At 42.4% G+C, this 13833-nt stretch overlaps 1 protein-coding gene across 1 annotated transcript in view; it reads left to right on the top strand.

The window, feature by feature from the left end:
- DSCAML1 (DS cell adhesion molecule like 1) overlaps positions 1–13833 on the top strand; it is a 519489-nt gene that overhangs the window by 463350 nt on the left and 42306 nt on the right. The window contains 4 exon segments of the mRNA XM_020989670.2: positions 514–610; positions 1329–1457; positions 8865–9032; positions 11054–11124. Coding sequence (XP_020845329.2) covers positions 514–610; positions 1329–1457; positions 8865–9032; positions 11054–11124 — 465 coding nt within the window.

The raw sequence follows: 13833 nt of genomic DNA, 5'->3' as shown, positions 1-13833 counted from the left end.
TCTCATAGTGACACAGCCCTAGTGTCTCCCTTACCCTTGGATTGAATTTCTCCTTGGGTAGAAGATAGCATTCCCCATCCATCCCCTTTCTCTATGATCTTTTTTGCCTCCAATTTATTGGGATCATAGGATCACAGGATCACAGTCTTCGAGACAAAAGAGACCTTATAAGTTCCTTTACTTTACAGATGAGGAAACTGAGAGTCAAAGAATCTTAGTGATTTACCCAATCCCACAGACAGTAAATGGGACAGAGGATCTGAACGAAAGTCTGCTGACTAAAAATCTCGCACTCTTTCCACTCCCCCAGACTTGTTTGAGAACAAGTAATGGGAAATAAGATCAATCTGCCATGTCCATGGATTTGAGGAGGTGATTTGAGGAGGAACCACAGGAAAGAAAATCATACATAAAGTCCTGCCCCCACCCACCCCCAAAACTGTGCCTTTCTTTGACTCACTCTGAAATGCTCCCTTGTTTCCCTTCCTCCTCCTTACTCCCTTGTCATCAAAGCTGAAGCCAGCTGACCGTGGGGACTCTGTGTTCTTCAGCTGCCATGCCATCAACTCCTATGGGGAGGACCGGGGTCTTATCCAACTCACTGTGCAAGGTACCCTCTCTGTCCCTTCTTAGCCCCTTTCCAGCAAGGGCTGTCCCCTACACTAGCCCAAAAAGGAAGGGGTGAGCACCAGATATGGATGAGGGCAGGGGAAGTACAAAGGGAGGGAATCGCCTAAAGGCATTTGATGTCAAATTCTCTTTAACTGACCCTCTGGACCAGGGTGGGAGTCAGAGCTACACCAGCTCCAGGCTAGGATGGCAAAAGTTGGCGATGACTGTAGCCTTTGTGCCCGTTGGCCCATTTCACAAATGGGTAGAAGGGGCTGAAGGGACCAGAACCTTCTTGTTGACTCTTTGGGAGAAGGATAATAAGGAAATATAAAGCCAGTAAAAGATAGGTCCTCTGGGTGGATCTCTCCTTGGCAATGCCAGAGGATATTATCCATTAGGGAGAGTTCTTGGCTCTAGAGATCTCTAGGAAACTTAGCCCTCAGTGCCCTTCCCCAAGTCAAGGAAGAGATGAGAATGAGGTAGAAGTCACAGGTAGGATTTTAAATTCAATTCTCAGGCCACAATCGCTAGATCTCTCACCCAGACCCCAACCAAAGGCTGAAGTCCAAACTGACCAAACCAGGGGTGCCCAATCCCTCCTCAGGGAGAGGTAAAGAGGGTCCAAAGCCCCTCCATAAAGGGTGAGGGTGAGAAGAAAACTTCACTGTCATTTACTGGCTTCCCCTCTACCTTTCCCCTACAAACAAAAATTCCAGAGCCCCCAGACCCTCCTGAGCTAGAGATCCGGGAAGTGAAGGCCCGGAGCATGAACCTGCGCTGGACTCAAAGATTTGATGGGAACAGTATCATCACTGGCTTTGACATTGAATATAAAAACAAATCTGGTAGGTGCCAGCTGTGTGTGTGTGTGTGTGTGTGTGTGTGTGTGTGTATGTGTGAGTGTGTGTGTGTGTGTGTGTGTGTGTGTGTGTGTGGTGGTGGTGGTGGTGGGTGGGTGATGGGACTGCCTCTCTCTTGACAGCCCCTTGGGTTGAGTGCCCTGCATCACGTCAATCAAACAAATCTCAAGGTCCTCTGAGTTCATGTTGCCTTATGCACATTATAGGTAGGGCTATCACTATTCCAAATCAAAGGAGGAATGAGAAAAGCATTGTTCTTTTAAAACTATTGCTGAGTTTGGGGACCTGAATGGGGAAAGGGTTCTTCAGTTACATTTGGTGTGTTTTTTAACTCAACTTTGTGGCAGATGGACATGTCTCCCTCGTTTGACCCTGCAGCCAAAGTCAAATCGGACAGTCTGATTAATGGGCAATTTGCCCACTCCCCTTGGGTGAGTCACCACTTTAGCCAGATGAGTAGTAAAGCTGGCTGGCTAGCCCGAAGACCTTTTGGAAGTGGGGAGGATAAAGGACTGGTGCAGTCCTGAGAAGGATGTAAATGTTTACAGGAAAGGTTAGAGTAGGACATGGAGAAAGGAAGTTTGTAGGAACAGGGACTGAGAGAAAAAAGGAGTAGAGAAACTGCTGGACTCTGACTCCAGGTAGATGACATCTGGAGTATTTTATTCCACACTGGGAACTACATTTTAGGAAAGATATTGACAATGTTGAGTATATTTAGAGGAGGATGATCAAGATGGTAAGGGATCATAGGTCATTAATTTAGAGCTGGAAGGGATCCCTGGGTAAGGAAATTTTCCCAAGATCACAACAGCTAGTAAATAATCTGAGGTGGGATTTGAACCCTGATCTTCCTGATCCCAAGTCCAGTGTTCCAACTAATCCACTACACTATCTCTCCAAGGGGACTGGAAGCCAACACACACAAGACTCAGGTAAAGGATATGGACATATTAGATTGGAGAAAAGATTAAAATAGTAAAATTGGAAGGATAGAGGGTAGAAAGAAAGGGAATTCTAGATGGGAATGAGCATGAGCAAAGGTCCAGGGTTGCGAAATCTTGATACATGTTCAGGACACAGCAGATAGTTCATATGGCTGGGATGTATGGTGCACAATGAGAGATGAGGCTCAAAAGGTAAGTTGGAGTCAGATGGAGGGTCTTGAATATCAGCCTAAGGGATTTGGGTTTTTTCACTAGGCATCAGGGAGTCATTGAAGGTTTTAAAAAGCAGATTGATACCATCAATACACTGTATAAGGAAAATTTTGGCCATGCGCGCAGGATAGATTAGAGGAGAAGAAATTGGAAGTGGGAAAACCAGTTGGGAGACTCTTGAAATATTCTAGGCATAGAATAAAAACCTGAACTAGAGTTGTAGCAGGAAAACTAGAAAGAAGTATATTAGTGCTTCATGAGGATGGGAACAATCCACCTGCAAGGTAGGCAGGGCAGGGATATGAGATCTAGACTGACATTTCCATATGGCAGTGCATATCCAATCTCCCTTCCATGCTGATGTGGTGTGGCAGGATCTTCACTCACATCTGGGCATTCTTATCCAGAGGATACCTAGGCTGTCACTAGATATTTCCCCCCCATTGCTCAATAAAATACCTCATGCCTTCTCCTAACACCATTGTCTTCCTTGTACCTGCAACCAAGTGTGTGGAGTCTCCCTGAGGCATTAGGGTCTCAGCAACAGAAGCCAAGAAGAGATCACACCTGAGCTTCTAGAAAGGACCATGGATGAGAGGAAGGGGTAAAGGTGATGACAGTTCAATTCAGTTCTATTTCATTCAACCTGGTAAATGTTAATTAAGACCTTATTCTTATACCCCTTTGACCCAAAGATTCCGCTGCTGGGCATGTATCCCCAGACAAGGTCCGATACAGAAAGAAATGTCCCATATATAATCACACTCTATGCAGACCTGTGATACATGTGAAAATATTTAAACTAATTTTTTATTCAATTTTATTTTTTTGGTTTCAAATTCTCTCCCTCCCACCCCTTCTCCCCCATCCATTAATAAGGCTAGAAAAACACAAAGCAATTTCTATGGTAGCAGACAACTAGAAACAAAGTAAAGGTCCATCAATTGAGAATGGCTAAAAAACTATTTTACAAGAATATAACAGACTATCATTGCATCATGAGACATGAAAAACATGAGAAATTCAGAGAAACTTGGAAAGACATTTGAACTGATACAAAATGATATTGATGTATGTATAAATGAGCTAATGGATGTAAAGCTAATGTATTATAGTCAGCTAGATGGCATTATGGAAACCTGGGCAAGTCACTTAACCTTTGTCTGTCTCAGTTTCCTCATCTGTAAATGAGGATAATAATAGCACCTACTTCACAACGTTATTGTGAGGATTAAATTTTATATATATATGTATATATATATATATATATATATATATATACATACATATATATATATATATATATATATATATAGCTGTGTAAACCTTAAAGCACTTCGTATTATTAATGAATAACAAAAAAAAAAAATAAAGGCCATTCACATCCTAATTGCCTTTGCCAAGATGGCCTCCAGTCTATCAATACCCTTTCCTAAAATGTGGCATCCAGAACTGAACACAATACTCTATATATGATCCATCTAAGACAAAGTGCAAGGCAGCCATCTCAACATTATGCCTGGCTACAATGCCTCTCTTAATGCAACCTCAGACTGCAATAACTTTCCGGGATATCATATAACACAAGTAATTTTTTTTTTTTGAGATTGTGTGTCCCTACATCACTCAGGCTCTAGAAGTACACTGGCCACTCAAGATGCCCAGTCCCACTGCTGGTTGACATGGAGGTGCTGATCTGCTCCATTTCCAACCTGGGCCATGTTTCCCCTCCTTGGGCAGTTTGGTGCCCCATCCCCATACCTATTTAATAAATATTTCTAAAGTTAATTGAAATCAGAGCTCCCTAAGCCAGACAAAAAAGCCTTGTACTAGGGGGGCTTTAATTTAGATGGACAAAGCTGCTACAAGGCCACATTCTTACTCAGCAGGGACTTGGCTTCTTTAAACATCACTAGATTTCAAGGCTAGAGGGGACCTTAAGAAACCATTTAATCTACTTTCTTCCTTCACATGGAACTCCAGTGAACCTAGAACACACAGAAAGTGTTCATCTCATTTTTAAAAGCCTTTAGTCTCAGATGCCAGAATTTCCACCTCGGTGTACACCAGCCCTCCTTTCTTAGGTCTCAACTGAGATACCATGGGTTGTAGCTGATGCTCCTTTAAGCACAACTGGTTGGCAGCCTCTACAGAATAGAGGCCAAGGGTCAGGAACCTGCAGTCCCCAGGCCACATGTGGCCTTCTAGATCCTTGGGTGTGGCCTTTTGCCTGAGTCCAAGTTTTACAGGACAAATCCTTTTATTAAGGGGATTTCTTCTGTGAAGTTTGGATTCAGTCAAAGGGCCCCACTTGAGGACCTAGAGGACCACATGTGGCCTCGAGGCCTCAGGTTCCCCACTCCTGGCTTCAGACACCAGGTTACTGATATCTGGGTGTGTAGTTAAATGTGAGTTAATCAATAATGTGTATTAAGTGACTTTTTTGTTGTTGTTGATGTTGCATTTTGCACTAGACTTGTGTATAGGAAAGGCATGGAAGACAGGATGTTGCACTTACAGACCAATAGAAAAGAGAATACACACACACACACACACACACACACACACACACACACACACACATACACATCCTTTACCCAGAACTATATGCAATCAAGTGAAACATCACTCAGATTGTTACTGCATTCACCTAGATATTCAGAGAAGCGAAGCAGTCAGCAGAGAAGGCAAAACACTAGAATTAATACCAGTCTTTGAATCTTAGCTTAGCTTAATTAGCCATACAACCTTAAGCAAAAGACTTTACCTCTCTGGGCCTCAGTTTCTTTCTTTGTAAAATGAAAGGAGAAAACTAAGAAATGATATATAAGGTTTCTTCCAGGTCCAACATTCTATGCCCTCATGGATTAATGTGTATACGCATAATGTATGTGTTTATGCATACAGCATTATGTCTTGCTATACGTGTGTGAGAACATGTATTTCTATGTGTTTATGTGTTTTCGGGAGTCTAAATAAACACTTGTTTATTAGGCATAATTAATCCAGCAGCCTTCTACCAAAACCCACAAACTTGCTCTAGTCATAAGAAATAACTTTAAAATAGTTTCCAACCCTGTTAGACAGGAGCTCCATCGATTAATGTGACGAGACATTCCTCTAAGTATTCTACCTCCTCTGCTTCTCCTAGACCCCTTGCCCCCATATATCTATCTCCTGGGGCAAAAAACAAGTCAAGAAAAACAACTCCTCACTCTAAAAACCAACCTAAATAACTATTCTTTTGTTTCCTCTTTTCCATCCCCAGCCCACTGCTTCTAGACCCTTAAAGCTGAGAGCTGGAAAAGGAGCTTAGAGATCATTAACTCTTTCACCCTCATTTTATAGGAATGGAAGCTTGGACTTAGGAATGGAAAGTGACTTTCGTAGTATCACATAAATTGTAAATAGTGTAACCAATATTCAAACCCAGGTCCTCTAAGAGAGCTGGACCATGTTCACTCTCCCAGGACTGAGCCCTATGCCTCAGATCTCAGCCATTACCTCCCATGCCAGCCTTCTATCACTTCCTCATTTCTCTAATTTTCCTAAGGAAATAACCAAGTCTGCCCCTTCCAAGCCATTGTGCTCATGCTGGCTTCTCCTGGCCCCAGGCAGCAGAATAATAATACATGAATACTGAATGATAAATAGTACCATCCATAGAGATCTATCAGATAGCCCAGTGAAGATTGTAAAATGCAGCACAGATCTGTTCTTTGTTTCCCAAGCAAAAAAAATGCAAGTTTCTGCATTGAAGGGATCCCCACAAGCCAAAAAGTTGGCCGATGACGTGGTCAGCTATTGCAGTACTGTGGACCACAGTTACATCAGCTGGTGTGTTGATTGAGCTATGTCAGTAGCTACTGTTCTAGGTGTGTTGAGCTGGTTTGTCTGGGTTAGTAGTGGTAAGTGTTTTGAACTGCTGTTTTTTGTGTTATTTTGGTGTGCGCTGTGGTAAGTGTTGTGAGCTAGTACATATGGTCAGAGTTGTACTAGAGTGTTCAATGGTAATTTTGCAAGCTGGTGTGCTATGAGTTGTGTTGAGCGTTCTAAATTGTTGTTATGAGCTAGTATGTAGTGAATTGTATGCTGTGGTTGGGATTGTAAATTGGTCTATTATGAGTTGTGTTTAAACACGCTTTGGTGGGTATTGTGAGCTAGTGTGGTGTTGCGAGTTATATTAGTGTGTGATATGGTGGGTGTTGTGAACTGCTATATTATGAATTATATTTATATGTGCCTCAGTGGGTATTGTGAGCTAATGTGATGTGATGCCACTGTATTGGCGTGTGATATGGTGGGTGTTGAGAACTAGTGTTGTAAGCTATGGTAGGGGTTGTGATACTGTGAACTGCTTTTGTGATACAAGCCTCATCCTCTGCATACCAGAGAAGTATTGTACTAACATGGCTCCAAGGCCCATCAGAAAGAGGAAAGCAGAGATGCAGAATAGATTTTTTTCCAGAGCTCGGACAGCCAACTGGCACAGATGCTGCTTTTGTCCTAGTCATTCTTCTCCAGTGTGAGCACATCAAGCCAGCACAACTCATGTTAGCGGAGCATTCCATGGACTTCAGGGCAATGACGTCTCCCCAGCCTCCCCCTTGGATTTTTTTTAAAGAATGTTCTGCATTCTAGGCCCTTTGATGAAGAAAGGGAAAGAGCAACCTTAATGAAATATGTTCATCTCAGTTAGCTGGGCCCATATGAAAGGGAATACTAAAAGACCCAATATTTGCCAAAGCCAGCTGAGCTGCACTGAGAGCCATGAAAGGCTCTAGAGAAGGGAAAATAATACACTCTGTGATTTCTGCATCTCAGGGTCAGAAGACTGCTCTAATCAAGTTTGCAACATCAACCAGATGTTCCCCAGTCTGACTTAGATGCATTAGAAGAAGAGATTGGGGGTGGGGAGGCTAGAAAAAGCTGTTTTCTCATCAACATCAAAGAAGGTTTCAGAACAAGAGGTCAAATTCACCTGCAAACTTTTGGCAAAATCAGCACAGACAGGCTGCTCTCTGGAAACCTCCTGCTGCCCTATGATTGGCAGGTGGAGACTGACACAGAAGCCAAGAAAGTAGGAGGTGGGCAGGCAGGCAGGCAACAAGTGTTTACTGTGTCCTCAGGGTACACAGCCTCATACCAGGTGTTTGGGGTCCAGAGGAGAAAAATACATGGACAGTCCCTTCTCTCAATCAGGTCATGCATGAGCATTCTTTGAATACCTACTATGTGTCCAGCCCTTCTACGGGATGCAGAAGTAAATACCCTAAGCTCTGAAAAGTTAGCATCTAGCTAGGAAGTTAAAGCATACAGGAAAGAATGAGTACAAGACAGGCTATAATGAAGTACTAAGCTGTGTGTATGGGAGAGGGAGGGAGGAAAGACATATATTCTAAGAGCCATAGGAATTCTTAGGGGAGAGTGATCAAGGGGAGCTGGAGTAATAAGAATAGGCAAATAGAAGGAGGTGGGAATTGAATAGGGTTTTAGAGGATAAAGAGGATTTGGATACAGTGTGACAGGATTTCAGAGAATAAATAGGCACCTGAGCACTCAATCAGGATTTTGGACTTGGTGCAAACCTTGTGTGTGGACTTTTTTTTCATGCTCTGCAACATGTTAAAGATCCTTGTCACAAAGGCAGCATGGGAGAATGCAAAGAACACTGGACTTGAAGTCATGATTTCTGCATTTGAGATGCAGCTCTGACACTTCCTAGTTCTGTCTTAATTAAGCAAGTGTGTGCCTCAGTTTCCTCATTTATAAAATGGAGATAATACTTGTATTACCATCCTAATAGGAGAATTGTAAAGATCAAATGGGATAATGGATTTAAGTGCTATATAATTATCAGTTCTCAACATTGTGATTATCATCATCATCATCATCATCATCATCATCCTCATCAGTTCTTTTGTATCCTAAATTGCCATTAAACAAGATTAGATCATCCCACCTTGGTTCAGACACCTTGGCTTTTTTCCTCTAGGCTTTGAATGCCTTCTTCCTCCCTAAGGTTCACAGGAGTTAAGGTCCTTTCACAGTATGCTCTCCTCATCTCTTTTCCTAAGCCCCCCAAATTGCCCCCTTGGAAACTGGAAAATATTAGTACTTGGGGCTGGGGCTGGGATTTCATTCAAGGAGATTTGGGAACATATGCATTACTAGCAGTAAACTCCTTTGTATGGGGACCAATGGTATGAGACTTGTGTCCTTCCTCCCCTAGATTCCTGGGACTTCAAGCAATCTACGCGCAACATCTCACCCACCATCAACCAGGCAAACATTGTGGACCTGCACCCTGCCTCTGTTTACAGCATTCGCATGTATTCCTTCAACAAGATTGGCCGCAGTGAGCCCAGCAAAGAGCTCACTATAAGCACAGAGGAAGCTGGTAAGTCCCTCCATTCTCTTAACTATTCCTCCCCTCTCACTACTGTCCCTTTCATGAAAAGTCTGAGTTTCCCTTTGGTGTACTGGGGTCAAAGCTGAGGTTCCAGAAACACCAGAAACACACATTGACCAGGTTCATCAACAGCTGGGCATAGATCTGCCTGGAAAGGTAGAAAAAGGAAGTGGATAGCCACTGTGACCTTGGGCAATTCACTTCCCTTTTATGGACCTTCATTTCTTTACCTATAAAGTGAAGCTAAACTGATAATCTTTAAGGTTCTGAGACGCTCTTTGTTAGTAATTTTGTGGTTCTGATTCAAATTTCTTCTCTCGGATCTCTGGTTGCTGTCCTTGGTGCTTATCCAGCCTTCCAGGCAAAAACCTAAACTATGTATGGTTCTGAGTGGTGCTGTCTATAGTTCTGTTCTTTCCCTAGCTCCAGGCATGTTTGAAGAGGGTAGATGTACTCTGTCTGCCTAGGCTAGAGCCAGAGCAACTGTGGAAAGAGTCAAAGGAATACTTTCAACCCCTGAAGGGTTTCAACCTCTGACTCCTACTAAAAGATTGTCAAATCATCACTCTTCCCTGAATAGGGCCACCTCTTCACCCTGGAGATTTTGATGAATTGTGGTGCTTGTATATAATCTTAGAAGACTGATTCTGGGCAGAAACAAAAGATAGACTCTTGCAGTGCAAGGCACCAGAGTGGAACAAATTCACATGGGACCAATAGATGTGTCTCTGGCTTTCTCAAACTCTTAACCATTAGGGAAAATACATGGCCTTCCATGTCTTGGTTCTCCCACAAAGAGCCAGTGACACTGCCATAATTTGAAGGGCAATAAAAGTGACACCCTACTCCCAATCTGAAATTCACTTTCCACCCTCAGTCTACCAGAGTACCAGAAATTCTCAGCATTAATGTCACTGCTTAAGGGTGAAAACCCATTACTACCCACAATCACTAGGAGGAGTAGAGTTCTGAGGGACTTGGACACAAGTTGTAAAAGAATAGAAGAGAAGGTTAGGAGCATGGGTACATTATACAAGGCTGGGTGAGTTCCTACACTGAAAGCCCCTTGATGGGCACTTGAAAATGCTGAAAGGGGATGGGTGTCAACAAAAGAAAGGGTCTTATGAGGTACACTAATAAGGGATTTTTTTGCCTAGGCATAGCCTTGTTGTGACTACCAAGTCTAATTTCGATCTTTGAGTGGGAGCACCTGACTTACAAATTAAGGCCATTGATCTCTGACCCACCCCTACTAACGACACACACCTTTCCTGACAAGAGAAGGCCAACTGTTACCTCCCATGGACAAATGGGAGACAGGTCACCAAGAGACTGAGGCAATTGTCCCATTATTGTCCAGGAAATGACTTCAAGGCCAAAGAAAATGTCCGGCCCATTTCTTTCACCATATGATCCCTCCCTAGACGGTCTCTAGATCATCTGCTTACATTTTTTGTGTTGCTGAAAATGACTGGCAGAACTTTTTTCATTGTTACAGAAAATTAGTTACAATTCAGTCATTTGTCTTAAAGTCCTACAGTTGTCTACAAATAATCTCATTTAGCCCTCTGCTTCTAGACTTGGTAAAGCTGTCCATGATTCTACCACATGGCCTTGAAATTCAGATTTATCTAGAGAAATTGATCTCATGCTTTTAAGATTCCCTTAGGGCCACAGATACCCAAATCTCCATTGATAGACTGTTCTAGCATTTACTGGCTTCCTGCCAGAAAGTTCTTCCTTTTGTCTAAACCAAACCTAGCTTGCTGTCTTTTCAGCAATTTAAGGAGAGCAAAAGAAGAAATATATTCTTAGGGTACTGCTAGTTTCAGGGCCAAGGAGTGAGGACAAAGCTAAGGATATTTCCTTATTATTAAGCATTTCTCTACTTTCAAGTAGGGAATTTGGTGCCTTTTCTGTCTCTGGACTGCCTAGATGTGGTAGAAAACAAGGGCAGGAGAAGTCTCTCTCCTGCTTCCTGACATGACATAATTATGCTTTCCCCTTAGCTCCTGATGGACCACCCATGGATGTCACCTTGCAGCCTGTGACCTCCCAGAGCATCCAGGTAACCTGGAAGGTGAGTAGAGCTGGCAGGAACTTTGGAAGGAGAACCTCAGAGTGCATTTCTTCTATTTGGATTATGAATTTCCCATCATCCACCCTCATGCATATATACTGTCAGGCAGAATGCTCCCCAGTCTTTCTCCTTCCCCAATTCCGTAATACACCTACTCAGAGGAGTATCATACTATGTTGGAGGATTATTTTCTATTTAGGAGATTATTTTTATTTAGGTTCTAATTTGTCACTCTTTGATTCCTTTTAAACTCACTGCCAAGTTCCTCTCAAACATAGCAAGATTAAGGGAGGGTGAAGTAGAAGGTAGTTCACATATCTAAGGTTATCAGAAATCAGGAAGTGAACCCCCCAGCCACTGCTATGGAAATGGACAGAGAAGAAAGATGTATTGCCCAGCACACTAATCTAGTTTGGAAATGTACCACCATCATAATTGATTAGTAGTTGGATTTGGTTTTGTGTTAACTTGAAAAAGGCAGTATATATTATTGCGAAAACTGTACTGAGGATCATAAAGTCACCTAGTTGGAAAGGACCCTAGTTTCATCTCTACCAACAAGTGGTATAGCAGAAAGAGCCCTGAATATGGGTGGAACTGAGGGACTTGGGTTTAAATCTTGGCTCTGCTTCTTTCTAGCAGAGTCTCTAGTTACCTACTCTCCTGGGCCTCAGTTTCCTCATCTGTAAAATCAGAGCTTTGGGCTAGATGATCTCTTTGGTCCCTTCTAGCTTTACATGCTATGATCTGTGCACTGAATCAGTCTGATCCAATTAAACCAGCACTTGTGTAAGTATCTAATATGGATGTAAGACAAGATTCTGGGGGCCAAAGCGTTCCAGGGATTCATGGACAAAATTAAAATGTACCTTTGCCCTCAAGAAATTTCCATTCTACTGGGGGATATACCATATAAGCACGTAAGTATATGCATGATTATTTGAGGAGAGAGAGAGCACCAGAACCCACAGGATCAGAAATGGTTTCTCCTATCTTTGGTGGCATAAAGACTGACACATGAGCTGAACCTTGAGCAAAGTTAGGGATTCTACGAGGTGGAGGTAAGAGGTACATTTAAGGCATGTGGAATGGGAAGGAGCAAAATACATGAAGAAAGGTGATGGAATACTGAGCTTGGGGAACAGCAGATAGGCCAATTTGACTGGAATGAGAGTGTATGGAAGGGATTAATGTGAAATAAGCTTAGAAAAGTAGCCTGGAGGCAGACTGTGAAGGACTACCTTGCTGTGTGCCCTTGGATAAGAATTCAGCAAACATTTATTAAACACTTAATACAAGACAAGAAGGCACTCAGCCTCTGTGGACTTATTTTTCCATCTGTAGAATGGAGATGAGAACATAATCAAAGAATGTCAAAACAGGTAGGAGGAACCTTGGAGATCACCTGGCCCTAGGCCAACCCCTCTTTTTATAGGTGAGAAAACTCAAACCCAGAGAAAGTGAAGTGACATGCCTAGGGCCACGCATTGAATTAGTGGTACAACAAGAAATAGAACCCAGGTCTTTGGGGTCTAAGTCCCAGAAAGACTTTCCGCTATCCCAGGCTGCCTCCACCCTGTCGTGATGGAAACATTCTATAAAAGTTTAAAGAGACAGGATTTAGGTAACTAAGGGAAAAGATGGGAAGAAAGAGACACTAGAACTATCTTCCCTATTGAGGACATAAAAGGACTGTTGGACAAACTGAGGAATAAGATAGTGTCCTAGGCCAGAGTTTTCCATGCAGGAAAGAGACAAGTACATGATTCTCCTTGTTGATCCCTGGATCAGAATAGTGATGATTTAGTGTTGATTTGGCCCTTACCAACCAAGACAGTTTCCTGGCCTACAGGCTATAGTGACTTGAAAGAAAATACTTTAGCTATCACTTTTTACTGCTCCTGAGTTCTCTAAAAGGGTAGGCTTGGAGCAAGGTCAAGAACAGAACTGAGAATGACTTGCTGGTCTTTCCAAGAAGGAAATGAAAGCCACCCAGATAGCCCAGGACCCACTCTCCCTAAAAATTGACCAGAAAGGAAGTAGGATGGAGGTCTGGACCAAGTCCTTCCAGGAGGGTACCTAAGACAGTAAAGTCCCATGAATGCCAGGATGTCCTCAGATTCAGAGCACTGACCAGAACTCCCAGAACTGACTCTCAATGACTCAGAGACTCAGAAACAAAACCCATATCTTCATGCCCTTCTATCCTGTCTATTCTAAAACTTGTGTCCTTCTCTTAGAAAAGCCAGTAGACCTAAGGGGGTGGAGAGGGCTGGGCAGAAGAGAAGAACTGATAAATATATAAAACATTGAAATATTTGGCAACAAAACACAGGCTAGGAAGTCAATAAAAATTTAGAGTCAGATTTATTTCTCCAAAGTCACATAATGAAAAAAAAAATTGATTAGAAAGTTAGAACTTCACAATGAACCAGCCAGTCAATAAATTTTGGGTTAGCTTCTTCAGAGATTTCTTTCTGTCTTTCTTTCTGTCTTTCTTTCTTTCTTCTTTCTTTCTTTCTTTCTTTCTTTCTTTCTTTCTTTCTTTCTTTCCTTCTTCCTTTTAGCACCAAGAAACAGATTAATGAAAAATAAAGATCCACTTGAAAGATAAGTCACTTATTTTAAGACTCTTTCAGTGAGATGGATCATCCTGGCTTTCTAACATAAATTTGCAATCAGCCCTATTGATTTCTTAATACTTCAGAG

Source organism: Phascolarctos cinereus, unplaced genomic scaffold (assembly GCF_003287225.1).
Source record: "Phascolarctos cinereus isolate Bilbo 61053 unplaced genomic scaffold, phaCin_HiC Scaffold_726;HRSCAF=1367, whole genome shotgun sequence".
NCBI lineage: Eukaryota > Metazoa > Chordata > Mammalia > Diprotodontia > Phascolarctidae > Phascolarctos > Phascolarctos cinereus.
This window is presented reverse-complemented; position numbering and strand designations above follow the sequence as displayed.